The 22,271-nt window shown below is 57.7% G+C and overlaps 1 protein-coding gene across 1 annotated transcript in view; it reads right to left on the bottom strand.

Annotated features, from left to right (window-relative positions):
* CMIP (c-Maf inducing protein) overlaps positions 1-22,271 on the bottom strand; it is a 220,650-nt gene that overhangs the window by 43,404 nt on the left and 154,975 nt on the right. Inside the window, exon 4 of the mRNA XM_051847041.2 lies at positions 1,170-1,331. Coding sequence (XP_051703001.1) covers positions 1,170-1,331 — 162 coding nt within the window. The remainder of the gene's footprint in view (positions 1-1,169; positions 1,332-22,271) is intronic.

The following is a 22,271-nucleotide window of genomic DNA, read 5'->3' as shown; positions in this document are numbered from 1 at the left end:
CATGGTGCATCTCACAGCCTCCGTTTCTCCTCTTTGGAAAACGCAGCCTGTGCACCTCTGCCTGTGACTACTACTGCCAATCACTCTCCACCTCTGGCCACAGCTCCTCCTAGGAGCTGTAGGACCCTGTCCATTCAGCAGCCTTGGAGGGTCTAGGCCAAGTTCCTGGCTAACCTGGGCCTGGAGAGAGAGGACAGTGCTCTGAGTAACAGGTGCTTATGTGGAGCTGCAAGGGGGCATGCAGAAGCCACCCAGGAACTGGGGGCTTCTCTCAGGGGAGCAGGAAGAAGCACCCTCTAGCAGCTACGCCCAGTTTAAAGCAGGAGTCATCGATGCCCGTGGCTCCAGAGGCCGGGCCTGGGAATATGTGGGGGAAGCATTAATATTTGCAAAGCGCTCAGAATAGCGTCTGGAACAGAATAAACAGAAATATGCATGTTTCCGAGGCGCCTCTGGCCTTGGAACCCACCACGGGCTGGCTCACCGATGGAGCTTCCTGTTTACTGCCCGTCTCCCTGCTGGAGGGCAGGGGGCAATCTTTCTGCCAGTGCCCAGGCTGGTGCCTGGCACGCAGCACACACTCCTGCGTGGGGCGGCCCAGCAAAGCCGACGGCGCAGGCCCACCAGGGTAGTGCTCAGTGGCACTGGCTGCACATGGTGGCTCTCTTTTCTGATTATTTTTTGGTTAACTTGGATGTTCCCACTGTATTGTGGAATCTCCTGTGAGACTGAGAGGAGGTCATCTGTTGGTGGCTTAGGATGGCAGGCACCTGGACCCCCAGGGCTCAAGTGGACCAGTGCTGGGCTTGTCTGGGCGGGGGGGAGTTGGGAGGAGTCCAGATGGGGCACCTGCCCCAACCACCACAGGGCAGGAAGGAGAGGCCACCTGGGGCGTGACCCTGCGTGCTGCTCTCGGGAACGAACTGGACAGTTCCAAAGGCAGTGCTGGGATCCACAGGCACAAGACCAGTGCCTGCCATCCCCCATCCCTGCTAAGATACTGGGCAGCTCCGTGGGCAGCCTCAGGCGAGCCTCCCTCTCTGCTGGGCGGGGAACTACTCTCTTCCTCCAGCGGCAGCGAGAGCACCCCTGGTGACGGCTCCTGGGCGGGGGTCCGCACTTCGCGCACGGAGGACAGCGCAGGTATGGGGGGGCGGGGCGCGCCTCACCTCTGAGAGCAGTTTGGAGACGATTTCCAGCGGCGCCTGGTTGATGGAGTCATCCTGCAGCGGGGACGTGAGGGCCATGTCCACCAGGGTCCGGATCTCTTTCAAGACAACCTCCCAGCGGCTGGGGTTGCTGAGGACTTTCTTGTACTTGTAAATCTTTTTCTGGGAGAGACAAAGAAGACAGGCTCGATCACACCACGGAGAACACAGGAGCAGGAGCCCCGATGATCAGAGCCAGACGAGGTAGGGTGCACAGGGGCCCGAGGAACTGGCCACACGGACCCCTCCCCCGGCTGGGGAACCGACGCCGAGGCGAGCCGGAGCACTGTCCAGAGCCACCAGGCGCCGGTATGACAGCCAGGCCGGCGCACACAGGCAGAGGAACTTGGCACAGCTTCCAGGGACTTGAAAGAACTGAGACTTCTCTTCCCAAAGTGTCTTCTGTCAAGCGCCCTCCCCGAGAGGAAAGCGTCACCTGCTCACGGCCCATAAGAGGCTGTGTGTCTGCACAGGCTGAGCCCAGCAGGTCCCTGGGACTGTGGTGTTCAGCTGAGCAACGCAACAGGCAGGAGTGGGCTGGGAACCCAGCCTGCGATGGCCCCTGGGAAAGCCACGGCGGTCTCAGCATCTACCTGGCGGGGAAGACAGGCGCCTCCTCCCCTTCGCTGGGTGCCGCACTGAAAGCCAGACAGCGGACAGGCAGGGGCTGCTGCCTCCCTCCACTGAGGTCCGCCTCTCTGACATCATGGAAACCACGCTCCCTCCCGGCTCCCGCTCGGCAGCTGCTCTCTCTAGCTGGATGCACTCCTTCATTAACCGCTCTGCTCCTTAGGGAAAGCCTGATTTTGGTGACACAGTGCCAGCCTTCAGCTGGAGTGACATCTTACAATCGCTGAGCTGAAGTCTGGATGAGGGAGGAGGCAGGAGGGGGGCAGGGTGCCCTGCTGGGTGCCGAGAGGCACTGGGGTGGCACCGCTGGTGGGCGCCGGGGTCAGAGTTGGCTCGTCCTACCAAGTATCCCACCCATTGGGCCCCACCCTCCCTTTCTGTACCTGGGGCACCATGAGGCCTCACTGCCGATTTCTGTGTGAAACAGTTCCCACCCTGCACCACATGGCCAAGCTCTGAACAGAGAGCCCAGACAGAGCGGCCCCCACCAACAGACAGAGAACCCTGGCACTTTACTGGTCTCTTTAGAAAAACTCAGCACAGGATGAAATGCACAACCCACAGCATTGCAACTGGTCCCCCGTCTCCCTTCCCTCCACCTCTAACTCCCCATGCTTTTCTGGGGCTTCTTATGGCTACTTCCGCAGCTGTCACCCCTGCCTGCCCACGTGAACTCGCACTGCAGGCAGTCTCCAATGTCCCCTCTCGCCTCTCCAGGTCTTCCCCATGGTCTCGCCCTCTCGCTGGTTCATCTCCCTCCCTGCCTGTGTGGCCCTGTGAGGGCTGGCCGTGTTTTGCCCACTCCCCCGCGTTCTACATCAGGGACTAAGAAGCTAGCTGGGAAGTGCAGGCAGCAGTTTGTATCCAGCAGGAGGAAGGGGAAAACCGGACACAGTCACTGCTCGGTCATCTTAGATCCTTAAGGACCAGCAGGTCCCGTCCAGGTGGGTGTGCAGGAAATGAGGACATGTACCACGCACGATGTTGACAATGAGCACGGGTTCAACTCCTGGTTACTTTAGCGGCACAAAGCACACAGGGCACTGAAGCTACTCTGAAATTCGAACCAGCCCCTAGCCTGGTCCTCATAACTGAAGCCCCTCTCTGCCCAGTGCTGGGAGCAGGCGGCCAGTGCTGCCCGGACTGCACGCCCGTGTCCCCGCACAACACCGAGGCCCTGCCGGGACACTTCCTGCTGTGAGCACTCAGCCCTCCAGGAGGGAAAGGCTCCTTTGAGCCCTGGCGTCTGTGGTTTCAGTCTGGACCCAGGGAATTGCTTACTTTTTCAACGACCATGAAATGATCACAAAAAAGCTCATCGCATCCGACGGTCCAAAGCAAACCGCAGCGCTGCACACCCCGTCTGCGCTCAGCACACGCTAGCCTGGAGCATGCACCGAGCTGTCTGTGCCCTCTCGCATCAGCTGCGAGTTATTTACCTCCAAAAAGATAATGGCTTTGTTCTTTTGCTGGAGATGATGCACTTTCATTGTACGAAGTTTAGACCACACCGAGAAGCACAAAGAAGAGGAGAGGTTTTAAAAGGGCCTCAAGAATCCCACAACCAGAAATAGCTACCATTAATACGTGGTGAACACCATTCTGGCCAAGCCCCACTTACACTTTGCAAAATGCAACCAGCCCGTCTCCTGCTGTCCAGAGACATGATGGAGACACAGAGGTGAAGAGTCCCTATCACCCTTGTGCACCCAGTCCTGATGGTGCCCAGGGGCCCTCCGCACTGCCACTTTCCACTGGGTGCCCAAGTCCTGGCTTCAGAGGTATGCACGAGAACAGGCTCGCAGACACCACGTTCAAAGTCAGAAGGTGCCACTGGCTGTAACCAGGGTAACGTTTAATGAGCACACCCCACGCCAGGCCCTGTGCTAAGCTCGGATGAACAGGGTCTCATCCAATCCTCACAATAACTCTACGAGCTGGGGCCCTGTCACTGCTTCAACAGCCTTGACTGCAGACTCCAAGACAAAGAACAGAGCTGAGACCTGACTGTAGGAGACAATGATGGAGAGCAGGGCAGTGAGACGGGGAAGGGGAGGAGCATGATGGCGAGGCCAAGCGGTAGCTTTACCCCCTGCCAGCAATGTGGGCATGGCCCTGCGGGCACCCTCGGAGACAGTGCAGGCCCTGTCTTAGAGGACACACCCAAGGAACAAGGGAACTGGGCACCTGCCACCAATTCCCTTGAGTCTCCGAAACTTCCTGCTGCCTGTGTCCACGGTAAGAAATCCCAGAGCCAGCAACCCATGTGCTTGGGCAGTCTCGGGTGTCCACAGCCAGCAGCCCGTGGCCTCGGGTGAGGCCGTTGGGTGACTGTTAGGACTCTCTCTACCCCGGCAACTTCCACGACCCACACAGCGACATGACTTGCCCCAAGTTGGGGTCGAGGGTGGCTCTAAGCTGACTCCGAGGCTCCCCTTCTTCCCATCACACTGGTCAGGGCCAATGCAGCAGGTGGAGGGGAGGGAGAGATCTGTCAGGAGACACTGAAGAAGGCGGGGGGAGGGTCAAGAATGAACCCGTGAGGCTCTGAGAGGTCATGGATGTGGGCTGCGGAGCGGGCCACGTCGAGCCCCGGCACAGGGCACTCAGCATGGGGCCGGGGAGGCCTGCTCAGGCACACAAGGCCTGGCTGCTCCTCCTCAGGGGACAAGTTAGGGAGTCTCACGCAGGAACTCCGCCGGGCTCATCTGTGATGAATTGGGTGGGGCTGGGACTAGGACACCTCCAGAACCCCGACTCCAGGCTCGCTGGAGCCAGCCTCCAGCTGCAGTAGGATCCTCCCACAGGGTCCTCTCTGCCAGAGGGGTGGGTGGCCTAGTGGTTTGCTCCATGTGGACTCCATGGGCCACTGGATTCCTTTGAGGGGGGGTAGACAAGCTCTGGGAACTGTCTTGTGGCTGGACATGTGACTGGTGTTACTAAGAAAGGTCTTGAGACCATGAAACCAGGAACGGCCTCACATGTTTTAAGAGCTAGGATGCCTGCAAGGGTATGGAGTCACTGGCAGCCACCAGCCTGGATTCTGGGATGGCGAGCAGCTGCAGGTACTTTGGAAGATGGGTGCACAGTTTCTTGCAACGTCAGGTGTGCACTCCTCACATGACCCAGCTGTCCCGTTCCTAGAAATCTTCCACAGAAAGCAAAGCGTACTCCACACGAAGCCACGCACATGAACGCACAGAGCAGCAGCATCCGTAAGAGCCGCCAACTGGAAACAGCCCTGATGCCCACCCAGGGATGGACGGATAAACAAGACCACATACAGTCAGACAGGCACAGTATCTGACAGCCCAGAGAACTGAGCCACACACACACAGCAGCTGGACGGACCGTTCCAGCACGCGTCCAGCAAAGAAGCCAGGCACAAGAGATGTATGGCACCGTCCAGCACAGGCAAGGCTGGGGCTGGCACTGTGGCGTAGCGGATAAAGCCGCCGCCTACAGCACTGGCTTCCCGTATGGGCACTGGTTTGAGTCCTGGCTGCTCCATTTCTGATCCATCTTCCTGATAATGTGCCTGGGAAAGCAGTGGAAGATGAACTGAGTGGGAGATGTGGAAGCTGTTCTTGGCTTTCAGCTAGCCAGCTCTGGCCATTGACCATCTGGGGACTGAACCAGAGGATGTTAGATCTCTCTGTCTCTCTCCGTAACTCTGCCTTTCAAATAAAATAAATAAATCCAAGGAAAAAAAAAGAAAAGAAAAAAAGAAAAAGCAAGGTTGCAGGGACAGGCAGTCCAAGAGTCACCGCTTGGGGCTGGGGACTGGAGACAGGAATCCGACTGCCACCAAGCACAGGCACATCTCCGGCATCAGTGACGGCTGCAGAACTCAACACGCACACTTACAACAACTGAATCTTGGGGTATAAAAAGCATACTTCAGTCAAGCTGTACTTACACAATGTCATCCTAGGCAAGTGGATAGCAACAGCCATGACAAAGAGCACAGCCCAGGGGGAAGGACCCAGGATTCACATCTGCAGACTGCAGCTCAGATGGAACCGCCCCCCACACCCACCATCTCATCCATCCACCCACCCACCCCCTCCGTCTGTCCATCCGTCCCTCCCCCCAGTGACCCCACAAAGCTGACTGAGAACCATCTATGACACCGTACCACACGTGGCACTAAGTACCAGGGACCCACACGCAGTGAGCAAGGCAGACAGGCCCTGGGGCTGCTGAACTCAGAGTCTGTTCCCCGTGCCTCAGTTTCCCCACCTGCAAAGCAAGGAAGGAACCAGCACTGTCGAGGGCTGCCCGTGCCTGTTCCACGCGACAATGTGCAGAGCTGCCAGCTATACAGCAACTGGAACCATCACCTACTGAGTCCTGGGAGGCAGCGGCCGGGGCAGGCAGGCCTTGGGCGGGCTCCCGGCACCCGTGACTAAGCCCCACTGGCTACCAACCGATGGAGCCAGCACGCAGATCTCTGCTTGCCGTCTGGCAGAACTGCCACTCCATCGCCACCCTCGCTCTCTGCTTGTCGGGGAAGGACGTTACCTGGGCAACACCCGCCATCTCTCTGGTAACCGCTCTCTCGGCAGAGGCAGGCACTGACGCCAGGCTTCTCAGGCCTCTGGGCTCCGCCATGGGAGACGAGCTGTCACCGGGAACGCGCCCCTGCGAGGAGGGGCTTGGCTCGAGAGGCTGGGCTGCCGCCTTGCTGCCCACTGCAGCCGCCGAGGCTCTCGCAGCCACAGCACGCATGCTCCCCACCACCTGTCACGGAGAGCGGAGCCGCAGAGGCTGGGAGGACCCCACAGAGACAAATGGGCCCTGCAGGACGCGGAGTGGCCTGGACAAGCGTGCAGCAGCAGCTCCCGGGGTGGAGCCTCCTGCTCACGCTGAACTGAATTAAAACCCAGAGCCTCGGTCACGCTCTCACGGCACCTGCCAGCGGCTGTCATACTGGTGGAACGTCTTCGTCATCGCAGAAAGTTCAAACAGCACTGCTGTCCCCTCTGTCACCCACCTCAGAGGCCCCGCAACACACTTGGCCCCTCTCCCCCAGTCACCACTTAGCACAAGGAGCTGGCTCCCACCTGCCTCTCCCACAGGAGCCCCCACCTCCCCGGGACCCCATCTCCGGCTTTGCCCCTGTGTTGGCAAAGCTGCTCACAGTGGCCGCCTGCTGACCTCGCTGGGGCCTCCCTGACCCAGGACTCGCCATGGCTGCAGGGCCCAGGACACTCGGACAGGGCGGGGACTGAGGCAGGGGTTGGGGAGGCATGGTCTCTCTAATCCTGCAGAATGGCTTCCTTATTAAACCTCTGATCACCAACCGTAGCCGTTTTGCCATCACACACGACACGGGCCTGGTGATTGTCTCGTGTCTTGCCCCTTCCCCAAACCACCTCTCCGGCCCCCAAGTCTTCATCGCCAGCCCAAGGCCAGCTCCTGAACTCCCAGGCCTTCTTTGTGACTGCACGGGAAGAGTGAAATGCAACTCCCTGCCCTGCACCTGTTGCCTCTGACCTGCACCAACTCCGCCACCAAGTCAACCTGGGGTCTTTGTCGCAGCTTCCACAGAGAAGGGGACGGCACCCCCACAGGCTGAACAATCCCAGGACCCACACGGCCGGAGGGCATGCACAAGCCTACTTACGGGCTTTAAGCTCACCGAAAGATACTCAGCTTAAATAGAAACTGCACTGCGTTTAATCTTTTTTAAAGATTCAATTAATTTTTTTGAAAGGCAGAGTGAGAGGAACAGAGACAGAGAGGGAGGGAGGCAGAAAGCTCTGCCATCGCTGGTTTACTCCCTAAATGCCAGGAGCCTGGAACTCTATCCAGGTCTCCCACATGGGTGGGGCCCGGATACCTGGGCCATCGTCTGCTGCCTTTTCCAGATGCGTTAGCAGGGAGCTGGATCAGAAGTGGAGCAGCCAGGACGCAAACTGGCCCTGGGACCTGGGATGCCACAGTCACAGGCAGCGGCTTAACCTGCTGTACCACAACAGTCCCCAGCACCTGACTGTGAAAGAAATACTGTAAATGCACGTTTGCTTCTGTTACAGATCAGGACGGTGGGGCCACGAGCTTCTGGGATGGGACTGACTACTGCTTGATCCTCTTCCCAACTGGAATTCTTCCCTTGCCTCAGGCTCGCTGGGGGCAGCTCCTGAGTGCTGCTGGGAGCCACAGGGGTATCAGGGGCAACTGCCCATCACCCAGGTCTGCTCAGGGACTCCAGGCTTGACAAGCAAGCACTGCAAGGGACCAGGCTGCTGTCATTGATAAGACTCACATCCCATGGTCATTTGAAATTTGGGGCCATTTAGAAGCATTTGCAATGTGGTGCAGCAAACCCCACTATCAAGTTCCAGAAGGCTCCTGTCACCCCAGAGGAAACCCTGGCCCGCCAAGCAGCCTCTTCCTCCCTCCCCCTCCTCAAGCCCCCAGACGCACCCATCAGCTTCCTGCCTGGCTCTATTTTGGACATTTCATCCAAACAGAATCACACACAGAATGGGGCTTTGCGTGTCTGGCTCTCCCAGCAGGCAGCACGTTCCCAGGTCCCTCCATGTCAGTGCCACACCCTTCTGGTGACTGCACAATGATGTCGTGCATGGATGTGCCACCACCGGTCCATCTGCACACACACTGCGGGCGCCAGGGTGGGCAGCGCCGCCCTGCCTGCGCATTGCTGCTGCTTTCTGCCGACAGCAGGATGCACGCGGCCTGCACTGCATTGCCTCGGGACAACGCTGGGTTCAGTGGGTCTTTCAGGAGATCCCAGCATAGCCAAGATCAGCCCTGCGCCCTGTGACGGACAGGCGAACGCATCAGGGAAGACCCTTCGAGGGCGCCTGATTTCAGATGGGTGTAGGGATGTCCAGTAGCAAGCTAGAAACCAGCCTACGTGCGAGAGAGGGGCCCGAGGACAACAGCGCATCTGCAGGAGCTCACCGTGGACGCAGACCGGGACTTCACACCACAGAGTCCTGCCCAGACCTGGTCACTTTACAGGGCTCTCAGCCTGCCCCCAGGACAACCTCTCCTCAGCCCCAGATGGGTTACCCGGCCTGCTAACCCGGGGAATAAAACCTTTCCATCCTTTCTCTAGGGCAGGCACCTAGGGGAGGCGCCTCTGCCCGGGGCCAGGTGGGCTCCCCAGTCTGACAGCACCGAGCAGAGAACCTGGGGAGGAAGTTCACTACTCACACCAGCAAACGCCGCCCCGGAGCGGGAGGAGGAGATGAAGGAGAAAGGGCGGGGAGAACCAGACCTCTCTCCCCTATAAGCCCCAGTCTGTCCCCTGAGGCACCCACCAGGTGTACTCCCTCCACTACACCATGTAACCTTGCTTTCCCCAGACTGAGGGGGCACTCTCTCTCTCAGATGCTGTCCCATCCGTTTGACCTTGCTAATTTGCTTTCCACCGCTCTCTGTCTCACATCTGAATTCTTCCTTGCGCGAAGACAGGTACCTATCCCACCCATCTCCGCTAACAGGGCCGCTCATTCTGCATGGTGCATTGGCTCTACAGAGGAGCAGGGAGTAGAAGAGACAGCCCGTCTCTCTCAGGAGCCAGGCACGCCACCAATCACTCTAGAACAAAGCAGCTGGGGACGGCGACAATGCCCCCACCTGACTCCACAGCAACCACTGCACGATGGGTTATGACTGGTGACCTGGCAGCAGGGTAGGGACCAGTTCTGGAGGGCTCTCCATGGGCTGGGCCCTACACCACATGCTCCATATAAGATAATCTTTGTAATCCCAACAGCCATTCAGTGAGGTGAATGGTACAATCAGTCCCATTTGACAGATAAGAAAAATCAAGGCTGGAAAAGGTGAAATCACATAATTGGGGAGAGGCAGACAGAATTGGGATGCAGGTATTCTGGGTCCAGAGCCAGAACCATCACACCACTCGGAGACGAGAGTGCCTTCTGCGCCTGGCTGAGGCTGTGGCTTCCTGCCCACGGGGAGCACAGTGGTGGTCACAGACCAGTGGATGCTTAGAGGAGGAACAGGCACTCGGTCCCCTAAGTGCCCACTGCAGCCAGCCCCCCTGCACTCATCACCCGCTGTCAAGGAGACAGCGGGACTCGGGTGGGTATCCTGCTCTGGCACTCTGGGGGCATGGGCTCGTTGCCAGGGTAACTGCAGGTCTGGCTGGCGAGATGAGCTGGCCGCGGTGCCAGGCGCCCATCTGGGTGCCACACTCCCCACACCGTAGCGCTGGCTGCGCCTTGGGCTCGAGCGCATTCACGATTTGTGTGTGTGGCATTGTCTTCACTGAGCTGTGAGCTCCTTGGGGGCGGAGACCTGGCTCAGCTGTTTATCTAGTGTTTCCTGCAGTGACTGGAGCCTTGCAGGGTGTGTGGGTGGTGCTCTCGGTTTTTGTAAAAGGTGGGGGCAGGAAGACAGGAGGACAGCGGTCAGGAACAGCAGCAGCTGTGCATTAGTGCTTGGCCTGGCCCTGTACCCTCAGCCCACCCAGCGCTACGGGCACTTGCCTGGGGGATTCTGATTCCCTGGAGCTGGGCAGGGCCTGGGAATATGCGTAAAGCAGCCTCCAGGTAGGACTGGTGTTCCTGAGCCCTCTACACAGCAAAGCTCCGACCTGCGGGCCTGGGGACTCTGCTCTGAGGTGGCCTTGCCTGTCCTGTCTTGTTCTGGTAATGGAGAGAAGATGGTGGCAGTGAGGGATACTGCCTTGCCCAGGGTCACACAGCTGCTTTGTCAGTTGAATCTTGTCTCCCCAAAATGCCTGATCCAGTCTGAATCTCTGGCATCTGACCACGATCTCACTTGGAGACAAGGTCTCTGCAGATGTAACCGAGTCAAGATGACATCACACTGCTTTGGATGGGCCCTCATCCCACAGCAGAGTCCTGATGAGAAGGCCACGTGGACAGCCAGCATAGGGAAGCAGTGGGTTAAAAGCTGATCTGTGACACTGGCATCCCATGTCAGAGTGCTCCACTTTCAACCCAGCTCCCTGCTAGCAGGCCAGGGGACATGGCAGAAGATGGCCCAAGCCTTTGGGACCCTGCCACCCACATGGGAGACCTGGATGGAGACCTGGGCTCCTGGCTCCATGCACGCATAGTCCCAGCTCTTGCAATCATTTGGGGGAGTGAACCAGAGGATGGAAGACCTCTCTCTCTCTCTCTCTCTCTCTCTCTCTCTCTCTGTAACTCTGCTTTAAAATAAATAAAACTTCTGTTTAAAAGGGCCATGTGGAGACACACACACATACAACACACACACATGCAGGAAAGCAAAGTGAACACAGGGACAGATGGGAGGGTGGTGTTGCCTGCAGGGAGTGAGCCAAGGAGCCCTCCCCGGCATCGCGGAGGGGACGCAGCCCTGGACACACCTGCCTGTGGGCTTCTGGCCTCCAAACTGTGAGAGAACAAACTTGTGTTGTCTGTTACTTTCTGACAGCAGCCACTGGAAACACACACAGCTGGGAAGCAGTGACAAGGACCAGGCGAGGGCCAGGCTGCTCACTGCTCTGCTGCCCGTGTCCAGACCGCTTATTTCAGGAACATGATGGGGACGGTGGGTCGGCCCTTCTGGGCTGCGGGACAGGAGCCATCAGCTCTCAGTGTAACCTGGGTTTGGAATCTGTTGTGCTTTCTTCCCCTGGGGAGGAGCTAATGTCCGGTCCCTTTCTGCTCGCAGGAGACAGAAATGCCGACACTTTCCCTAACAACGCCTGCCCCAGCCTGCGCACGGATTGCATAAGCCCCTGCGCTGATTGGGAAGAGCTGGGCGAGCACGCCCGCACTCCTGCGCACCTGCATCACCCGTGATGTCAGAAGGGGCCACCTGGGGACCCAGGAGGCTGCAGAGGAACTTCCAGGAGAATTCAGGCAGGGAGGTGCCCGCAGGGCTGACGTAGGGGCCTTGGCAAAGAGAAGTCGTGGGGTGGCTCTGGCCCAGAGCTTTCTCTCCAAGAGGGCCGCACAGCAGCCAACCCCGCGGCTGCCACCACCTGGGTGGCAGCCTGGGCCTCCCTCGGCTGGGCACTGTGTTCACACTCACCACAGACAACCCTGTCAGGTTCTCAGTCCTGGACATATACGTGGGCCAGCACAGGGGCTTCACAGAACCCCATGCTGGAGTCCAGTCTCGGGTTCCGTTGCACTGGCACGGGGGAGCAGGACGAAAAGAGGCACCAACACTTTAGAGAGGGGCACATTCGTACACCCATGTCCACAGTCCCATCATTCACGATGGCCAAAAGGCGGAAGCAAACCACGTCTGGTGATGGACAAAGCGTGGTGCACAGACACCACAGGGAACGTGGTCCAGCCTCCGACGGGAGGCAAATCCGACACCTGCTACAGCACACCTGACCCTTGTGGACATCACAGTGAGCGCAATGCACTGCCATAGAGGACAAGGCCAGTACTAGTCCAGAGTAGGCCAAGTCACAGAGAGACGCGGCTGTGCGAGGGGGCACAGGAGCTGGTGTTTAATGGGGATGGAGTTTTAGTTGGGGAACGTGCAAAGGTTCTGGAGACAGACGGTGATGATGGCTAATTAGAATGTACTAAATGCCATTGTACCACCTCTCAAAGGCGGCAAACACAAGCATATTTAAATCTCCAGGGGTCTGACCGTGCGGCCAGGGATCCGCAGAGGTGCCCCCTTCAATGACATAAGAACGACCATGCAGGGGGCAAAGGTGACCTGCGGGGTCAGTGCCCTTACAAAAGGGACCCAGAGAGCTACCCTGCCCCTTCTTCTACAACGGGTCTCGGTGAGAAAATGGCCATCTACGGCCCAGGAAGCAGGCCCTGGCAGAGAGCCAACCTGTCTTGGTCTTGGACTTCAGCTTCCAGATGTGTGAGAAAGACATTTATTTCTTTAGTATAAGCCCCCAGTTGAGAGCCTGAACAGACTAAGACACAGAGGAACAGCTGGAGTCACAGGAGCTGGGAGAGGTAGGGAGTGGAAGGATCATCTCCAAGAACCCCTGGAAGAACGGGGCGGGGGTGAGTGTGTGTGCCTGGGGGTCTGCTGCACCGTCCCAGGACACTAACTCAGCGCGGACACGCCTGGCTTCCTCTGGGCCCAGGCCGCAGGCCCCACCCAGCCCTCACACCCTCCTTACTCCTCGCTCACTCGGAGCTCCGTGGGCCACCTCGCCCCAGCCTCGCAAGTCCTGGGAGCTGCTCTCCCCTTCGGCGTGTGCATTCTGACAAACTCGAGAGGGGCAGATCCAGGCGGGGATTGCTTGTCTGCTTTTTTTTTTTTTTTGCCTGCGTTGCACAGCCCCAGGCAAATTATACTCCCGCTCCCTCTCTGGTCTCAAGTTTCCTTGTCTGTAACCTCATACGAATTTCACACACAGGCTGGGGCTCTGGGAGGCACGCACCAGGGCATGGAGCTCAGCTGCATCTGAAACATGTCCAGCTGTGAAGCAACATCCATGTGCTGCACATTCAATAAGGGGGGTAACTGCCCCGAATTTCAGAAACTGAGGAGCCGGCGACGGTAAACACCTCCCACAGAATTCCCAGAGTGGCCGGAATCCCACGAGATCCTGTCATTCTGACGTTTTAGAGATCTGGCTTATCTAATGTTTGAAATAGCATGTGTTCTTTGAAAAATGACGATTGGACGGCACAGCATTCGGGGAGCGATTGAAGTGCACAAGAGCTGTGTCCTGCGGGACTGACTCTTGCCCACCACGTCCTGCTGGCCACCAGAGTGGGCACACACACCCACCCCAACGTAAAACTGACACACAAAATGAGGCCACACCACAGGTGTTGGTCTCCCCACCCTCACTCCAAATCCACCGTGAAACCAGGCTGTAGGTCAGGGCGCCAAGAACACGTTCCCAAGGAGCAGAGAACAAATACTACCCCATGCTCTGCAGGCCGCTCCAAGGCCACGCTCCAAGACTTGGCTGTTGTAGCACCAACAGGCAGGGCTGAGTTCCCCATGGACAGGAAAAGGTGGCGGCCAGGTACTGTGCAGACCCCTGGTGCCTGCCATTTCATCTGTCTCCAGGGCCTGACGTACTCAAATATAAACAGACAGAGGTTGCTTTTGGTCCCCCTTTTGTCTGACAGAAGAGGCATCCCATTTTGCATACAACTGTACACCTGCCCTTTCTCCCTTAAGGTCCGGTGGGAGTCATTCCAAATCCTCTACTGTCAATTCTCCAGTGGGGGTGCAGGGCAAGGCACCCCCAAAACCACCGGGCACAGCCATGAGACGTTTCTAAACAATGGAAACAGCGTTCACAGAAGCCTGCCCATCTGACTCGGCGCCGAGCACCTGTCCTCTCTGGGGTCTTCCTGGCACAGCCCCCAGTCCCGCTCAGTGACTGACTGCGGCAGCCCAAGAGCTCTCTGCACCCCACAAAGACTGTACTGCGGACCGCATTCTCACGAGATGGTATTTTCTGCAAAAATACTCCTGATTAACAGCAACCCATGAAATAAATAAAAAATTGCAAATACCATACTGGAGGCTGTTCTTCCTCCGCAGCGCAGCGTGCAAGGACCCGGCCCGGCCCAGCCAGCTTCCCTGCCCGAAATCACAGGGAGCCGCCCAGGGCTGTTTCCTTTCAGCCCGATAAAGGGAGCCCTCCCTGTCCCAAATAAGGAGGTCCCTAGCTCGGCCTCCAGACAGTAGCATCTCCGCTGTGGCCCCGGCTGTTTGTTTTACTAAGAACTTTATCTAGCGCTCAGCACTTCAAAGGGCGCCTGATGTGCTCAGCCCTCTGCCTGGAGTCTCCGTTCCTGGCGGTCCTGGCTGCTGCTCCAGCTGCAGGCAGCGCTCCCACAACGCAGGGCCTGGGTTTACGAGAACCCTGGCAAAGGACCTGGTTCCCTGATGAGTTCACCCACAGTGGGTTCCCTTAGTGCCTCAAGATGAGTCAAGATGTCACACTTGCACACGGCACGCTCTATCTTCCCCAGCTGGAGGCCACAGCCTCTTCCGGGAGGAGTTGCTCAAACGGTCACACTGATAGCGCAATAGGGGTGGCTCGAGAGGAATCCTGGGAGAATGAGTTCAGTGGTGCTCATCAGAGTGAATTCCGTGTCACCTGCGCAGATGGTGGGGCCCCCCAGCAGAGCAATCCCAAAGCTGCGAGCGTATTTCGTTGCTCATGCTTGACCTCAGGCTGCAAGGGACCCAGTCCCAAGGAGGCTTCAGACCCAGAGTTTGAACTCTGGCTTGGACACGAGGGAAAATTCTCTAGTCTGAGAGTAAGTTTTCCTGTCTGTAAAATGAGGATGTAGGGGCTGGCACTGTGGCGCAGTGGGTTAAAGCCCCAGCCTGCAGCACTGGCATCCCACATGGGTGTCAGAATGAGTCCTGGCTGCTCCATTTTTGATTCAGCTCCCTGCTAATGCACCTGGGGAGGCACTGAAGGATGGCCCAAGTCCCTGAGCCTCTGCACCCACGTGGGAGATCTGGAAGAAGCTCCTGGCTTTGGATCAGCCCAGCAGCCATTTGGGAAGTGAACCAACGGATGGAACTCCTCTCTCTCTCTGTCTTTACCTCTCTTTATAACTGTCTTTCAAATAAATGAAATAAACCTTAAAAAAAAAAATGAGGACGTAATGCTCTCTTCTTAGGGAACCCGAGAACCAGAGCTGGATAACATGAAGAGGGTAATAAACAGTAGGTGCTCAATAAATGCTTACTGCACTCTCCTCTCTCCTCAGGCTGCTGCAGTGCTTCAGGATCACCCAGAGGCTGTGAACAGCTTGCCGGGTTTATGAGATGGGAGACCTGCATATCTGGAAAGTTCTCATATCTGGCACAAGTGCAGCTGGTCTGCAAACCCCACCTTGAAAACCACTGAGTTACTGGCTCCATATCCGGGCATGCAGAAGCCCAGAGGCTGGATAACAGGAGGGCTCCCTCGATGGAAAAACAGTGTGGACTTAGACAAGCCCCTCCAGAGCTGACCACCACGAACGGACAAGCTGCTCGGTCTGCCCCGGCGTCCTGGTGTGTTTTTTAAGGTCCTCTGTGCTCCTGGACATCTGTCCTAGATGAGGGGTCGGATTCAGCCCAGCCTTCCAGGGGCTCTCATCCATGCACCTGCCAGGCCCCCGTTTTGCCAGCCCCACTGGGCAGGAAAGTAAGCTGGCATTCTGCTGCCCCAGGCGGTGGGCTTCATTAGCAGGGACTTCCAGTGTCTCAGGGCTTCTTGCAAAACTGACGATTGGTCCTAAGGGTACGCAGAGGCTCCTCGGGGAGCAGGACGCAGGCCAAGGCCACCAGGGCCTCACGGTTCTGGCATCGTCTCCCAAACACCTTTGCTGGCTGACTCTGGGGTGAGGCGGGGGCCCCATTCCTCTGTGGGCACAGGCGCTGCTCTTTTCAGTCTCCGCGTCAACGGGCATTTGAGCAGTGGGCCACCCTTCCCTCCTGCGGGCTATGCTGCCCTGGTGCCACCCTCACGGTGCCTCCCTGGCCCTCCACTGGCTGGGCCGGGAAGGGACCGACTGCAGGTTCTTGTGGAACAACAGGTCTTGCTGGTCGAGACACTGCCTCCCATTTATGTTTAGAAAGCTTGTCTTTCAAGGGGGAGGAAAAAAAAAAAAAAGAAAAGAAAATTCTGCCTTAAAGGGCAGAAAACTAGTTCACCCGCAAGCCGTTTACGTGAAAAACTTCCTTGTGTGGCTCAGTGACTCATCAGCCCCCATCAAAGCGTGTGCTGGATGACACATGGAAGCCTGGTGCCCACTCCATTGCCTGGAAAAAAAAACCCAACAGCCCACAAATGTGACTTCTTCCTGGCCGCTGGGAGAGCTGCTGTAGCCATTCCTGAGGCCGGAAAGGGCCAGCACATGCAAGGTGGGGGTGAAGGCGTCTTTATTTTTAACATTTAAAAATGCTCATTTTATATGAAGGGCAGCCAGAGAGACAGACACAGAGAGACCTTCCATCTGCTGTTTCACTTCCCAAACAGCTACAACAGTCAGGGCCAGGTCAGGCCCAAAGCCAGGAACCTGGAACTCAATCCGGGTCTTCCACATGGGTGGGAGGGAACCAACTAGCTGAGCCATCATCTGCTGCCCCCCAGGGCGTGCAATCCAGGAAGCTGGATCGAAGGCAAAGCCTGGGCTCAAACCAGACACTCCAATAAGGAACGCAGGAGTCCCAAGCAATGTTGCCACTGCTGCACCAACGCCCACCCCTAGGGGGAGGTCTGGAAGGTTCCCAAGGCCTAACTCCAGCTCCCGGAGCACAAGGAGCCCTGGCAGGGACAGGAGGAACAAGCAGAGCCTAGTGGCTCAGACACATGGTACAAACCAACCTCCCCCGCTACCCAGCTCTGCAAGCTGGGCAGGTCACTCCACCTGGCCCCTGGGCTCCAGCTGCTTCTCCTACGGCATGAGAACAGTGACAGGGCCCCCAGGGTAAAGGCTGGGCGGCTAAGTGCCCTGCTCTGCCTCTGGCCGCTAACAGTGAACCCTCTCTTGTTTGAGGAACTCCATTTCCCCACGTGGACAGTGTTTCACTGAAAGCTGAAGTCGCACCCAGCTTGAACCGGGTCTCAACAGAACACAGCAGTCCTCCTTATCCGCAATGCCACTTGGCACAGCCTCAGTGTCTCGTGGTCACCCGCAGTCTGAAACACAAGATCCCAGAAACACACAATTCACGCGTACCACACTGCACGCGACGAAAAAAGTTTCACACCCTCACTCTTCGTATCAACGCTCTGTCCAGTGTGTCCATGCCTTACGTGCTACCTGCCCGTTGGTTGCTTAGTAGCCATCCAGGTTATCAGACCACCTACTGCAGCATCACAGGGCCCGTGTTCAAGCCACCCTTGTTTCAGGCGTGCAACGGTGCCGGGCACGTGGGAGGAGCCACTGATGCAGTTCCCAGCATGCCCTGGGGGCCTGGGAACTGATCCCCACAGGAGAGGACAGACCACAGCACTTCGAGCTGTGACAAGCAATGCGACAAGGGGGTCTGCAGACACAGCAGCATAACTTGTGATTGAGACAGGGCAAGGAAGGAAGGCGTGGATCACAATCTGTGTGGTGCTTACAAAGGCCCTGCCAGACTCTCACCAGGGCTGCCCCAGGAACTGAACTTGAGGGAGGAGGTGCTGACACTTCACACCTGTCTCTGCTTTCAGGACTGTCATATGCAGGCACCCATTTCATTTTTCTTAGATGTCTGGCAGGGGAGACGCCGGCTGCAACGGGGGCATTTTCTGGCCTGACGAAAGCCCAGGTGTTGTTTGCTTAGATGAACACAGCAGTGGAAACTCCACACACACCACAGCAGAGCCCGGGTTTGAGTCCAGCCCTGACTCCTGACTCCAGCTTCCTGCCGGTGCAGACACCTGCCAGGCCCGTCTCTCAAGTCAATCACAGAGTTTCTAAGACTTAAAACTTCCGGGGCGGGCTTCTGGCGCAGGGGTTAAGATGCCCGTGCCCTGTATCGGAGCACCTGGCTTCGCTCCTGACTCCAGCTTCCTGCTGATGTGGACTCTGGGAAGCAGCAGTGATGGCTCAAGTGACGGGGTTCCAGACACCTGCACGGGAGACCCAGATGGAGTTCTTGATTCCTGGGGCGCCTCTGCAAGTTATTTAGAAGGTATATGTATGTATGTATGTATTCTGATTAGAAAAGCAGAGGCAAGGGGAGCGCATCTTCCACCTGCTGAGTCACTCCCCGAAAGCTCACTCAGCCTCGGCTGGGCCAGGCTGCAACCAGGAGCCAAGAACTCCATGCAGGTCTCCCACGTGAGTGGCAGGGAGCTGAGGAGCCGAGCCACCGTCTGCTGCCTTCCAGGGTGTGCATCAGCAGGAGGCTGGAACTGAAAGCAGAGCCGGGGCTCAGACCCAGACACAGTGATGCGGGATGTGAGCATCCCGAGTGGCACCTTAACAGCCGCGCCCAATGGCTGCCCCAGGTAAATCTTCTAAACAGAATTTCTAGCCAAAGAGATCAGTCACAGAAGAGCTAGGATTGTATGACTTCACCGAGATAAAGCTCAAATGCAGGAGGAACAAGTCCACGCTGCCAGCAGTCGGCATACAGGAGCGGGGCTGGGGGGCCCGGGAGAGGCCCCTCCCCGCTTCTTGATCTGGTACTGGTTTGGCTTGCGAGGATTCCCGCTTCTCACTTGTGCACTCTTCTGTATGTTTATTATCCCTTTAGGGAAAGTTCTCTTTAGAAATGGACCAAGAGCGGTTTCCAAGAGCATCTGCCTGGGGACAGTGGGGGCCGTGCAGGCTCAGCGACTACCTGGCCTGCACCCCTACCTCTCCAGGGACACACCTGTACCAACTCTGAAGCCGGAAGACCCACAGGTCCCCTCAGCCAGGCAGGCTGGGGTCCCCTGCACCCCATGCTGGGGCTCCCCTCAGTGCTGGGTTCAAATCTCAGCTCTGCCTGTGTCCAGCTGAGCGACCCTCAGGTTCTGCTGCACGAGGCCCCCATCAGGGGCCTGAGACATGGTGCAGCAGGGGAAGCCACTGCCTGCAACACTGCCACCCCCACCGAAGCCCCACTCTGAGTCCCGGCTGCTCTGCTTCAGGTCCCTCTCCCTGCTAATATGCCTGGGAAGGCAATGGAAGGCGGCCTGAGGACTCAGAGCCCTGGCATCCAAGTGAGAGACCCCGATGGAGTTTCTGGCTCCTGGCTGCAGCATGGCCCAGTGCTGGCTGCTGTGTCCATCTGGGGAATGAGCCAGCAGATAAAAGTATACATGTTCTCCCTCTCCCTCTCCCACTCTGCTTTCACATAAATAAATCTTAAAAACAAAAACAAGCGGGCCTCAGCAATTGCAGTGGTGTCACGAGATGGCGCACAGGGAAGCCCCCAGTAGGGGCCCAGCAACTGTTTCCCTCTCCGTCTACTGCAAAGAAAGCCTGGGGGAGCAGGAGCTCGCCTCCCCAGGGCCACCCAGCCCTCTGCCACTTGTTAGTTTCAATCCCCAACGCTCCCCTTGTCACTAGTTACAGGATCCCCAGTGACCCAGTGAGGGGCCCAGCCTGCGGCAGGGAGACCCTGAAGACTGTGGCCTGCCCCGGGAACCAGCAGCTGGGGCCCCTGGTGACAGGGCAAGCACCCAGCTGGACCCCAACTGGGCCTGTGCTCTCTGCGTCTCAGCTGCAGCCCCTCCAGCGGCCTTGTGGGGAAGCCCCTCCTTCCCTGGCTTTCAGCGGACGCCCTCTCATCCCCCTCTTGAGAGGTCACAAAGCTGTCTTTGACTGAGTGCCAAGAATTAACCTGCACGCAATTCCTGCCCTTTCCACCGGGATGAAGAGGGCAAGCACCTGGGCCCCTAGGAGGACAGAGGCCAAGTCCTGCCTGGCCTTGCCCGGCCGCCTGGCTCCAGCTTCCTTCTCAGACCATCCCACATGGGGCACATCTCGACCCGGGGCACTGATCTGGAAGCTCCACCAAGGCTGCCACAGGGCCCAGCCAGTGGCATCGGGCCTGGATCCCTGCAACACTCGAGGACGCACAGGCCTAGGGGCCACGACAATGGGCAGTGGGGACCTGTCAAATGAGTCAGCAGAGTTCTGACACAGCAGAAGATGTGCAGTGACTGATGAGACATCTGCCATCGTCACTGTGGTTGGTGGCACATGTGCTCTATGTGTGCCTACATTTCTTTTTCTAGAAACTTCTCTTCCTTTTTTTTAAAAAAAATTATTTATTTGAAGAAGTTACACTGTGAGAGAGGGAGAGAGTCATCTTCCATCCACTGGTTCACTCTCCAAATGGCTGCAGTGGCCAGAGCTGGGTCAGGTGGAAGCCAGGAGCCAGGAGCTTCCTCCCAGGTCTCTCCACAGGGTCCAAGTAATTGGGCCATCTTCTGCTGCTTTCCCAGGTGCATTAGCAGGGAGCTGGGTAGGAAGTGGAGTGGTTGGGACTCAAACTGGTGCCCACATGGGATGCCAGTGACACAGGTGGTGGCTTAACTCACTGTAACACAGTGCTGGCCCCTACAGCCTTCTAAGATCCTTCTACACAAAGGATTCAGAATGAACATGTACTGAGTGGCCACCACATCGCAGATGTTGCTCTAAACTCCACAGCTATGAGCTCTCGAAGACCTAATGGGCTGGGTTTTGTTATGAACCCCTCTTATTTGGAAGAACGGTCACTAGTCCACGGTGGCGAGCCAGGACCGGAACCCAGGCAGTCTGGCCGGAGCCCTGTCCTTCAGGCAAAGAAGAATTTTCTCCTTTGGAAGCAAACTGAGCAAGAGCCACCAAAAACCCCTGCTCTCAGGCCTGCTATCCACTCTTCTGGAAATCTATCCAAAACAAGTAATTCAAAAGTAAAAGCTTAGCTAGGGGATCCTCAACGGCATTATGCATAACCGCGGAACACGGTGGAACACCTCCACCATCGGGTGGCAGAGGCAGCCATGAGCACATGCACCATGGATACCTGCTGGAAGCTCACACTGGAAGGCTCAGTGCTAATGCGAGGTGGAAGCTGCCGAGACTGTCCACGCCTGGCCACAGCTGCCGAAACGCCCATGTCCAGCAGGGCGGAGGCTGCCGTGGGGCGTGCAGGGGTCAGGAGTTGCTGTCCTTGCTACGGCTGCAGCAAGGTAAGAGACGGGCTGAGGGCCAAGGAGACAGACGGTGGTCCTGAAGTGGTTAAGACATAGGGCATCCTGGACCAGAGGGGACAAGCCCAGCCAGCAGGGTTGGGGGCCAGGAGCGAGGCAGGACTGGGCACTCAGCACCCAGAGTGTGGAGCCCAGGGGTGCTGTGCCTGGGGCTGACGTGGAAGTGGCTGGGTCCTGGGCTTGACCTTCTGGCCAGGGAGAGGTGTCTGACGGTAGCTGGGCTGGGCTGTGCTGATGGAGCAGGACGGGATACACCACCAGCCCCTACCCGTGAGAAAGGGGGCCTTGCCAAGTCAGAGGTTAATTCACATAATCCTCACGGTGACGTCCGTGAGACTTAGGGAAAAATGTAAAGCTGTCAGGCGATGCCTCACGGGACAAAACCCCAGGCCTGCCAGCCGGTTGGTCACGAGTTCAGAGACTGCTGAGGTGTGAGACCTGCTTGAGGGTGGAGTGTGGCCACGCGCCTATGCCCACGAGTCTGGCCTGGCAGCCGCAGCCCACGGGCTTGAAGGCCCACACTGTGGACTCAGACTGCTGCTCACATCCTAGCTCTGCTGTTTAAGGACTGTGTGGCCTCAAGCGAGTGCTGTAACCTCCTAGCCTCAGCTTCCACGCTGTAAAATAGGAAAATAAGAGGACCTGCCCTTCCTCCCAGTTGTGTGGCTGCACTGAGGTGAAGCGAGGTGCAGGGATCCACCTGGCACAAGAGTGAGCACCTTATGACTGGGGTGAGGACCACCTGCTGCTCTGTGCTGGGGGCCAGGGCTGGGGCAAGAGCTGGGGAGAGGATTGGTAGACATGAGTCTTGGCAGTGGCTCTTCCCCAGGAAGGCCCCAGGCCTGGGAAAG

The sequence above is a fragment of the Oryctolagus cuniculus genome, chromosome 18 (genome assembly GCF_964237555.1).
Source record: "Oryctolagus cuniculus chromosome 18, mOryCun1.1, whole genome shotgun sequence".
NCBI lineage: Eukaryota > Metazoa > Chordata > Mammalia > Lagomorpha > Leporidae > Oryctolagus > Oryctolagus cuniculus.
Note: the sequence above shows the minus strand (reverse complement) of the source record. Positions and strands in the feature narration are given on the sequence as shown.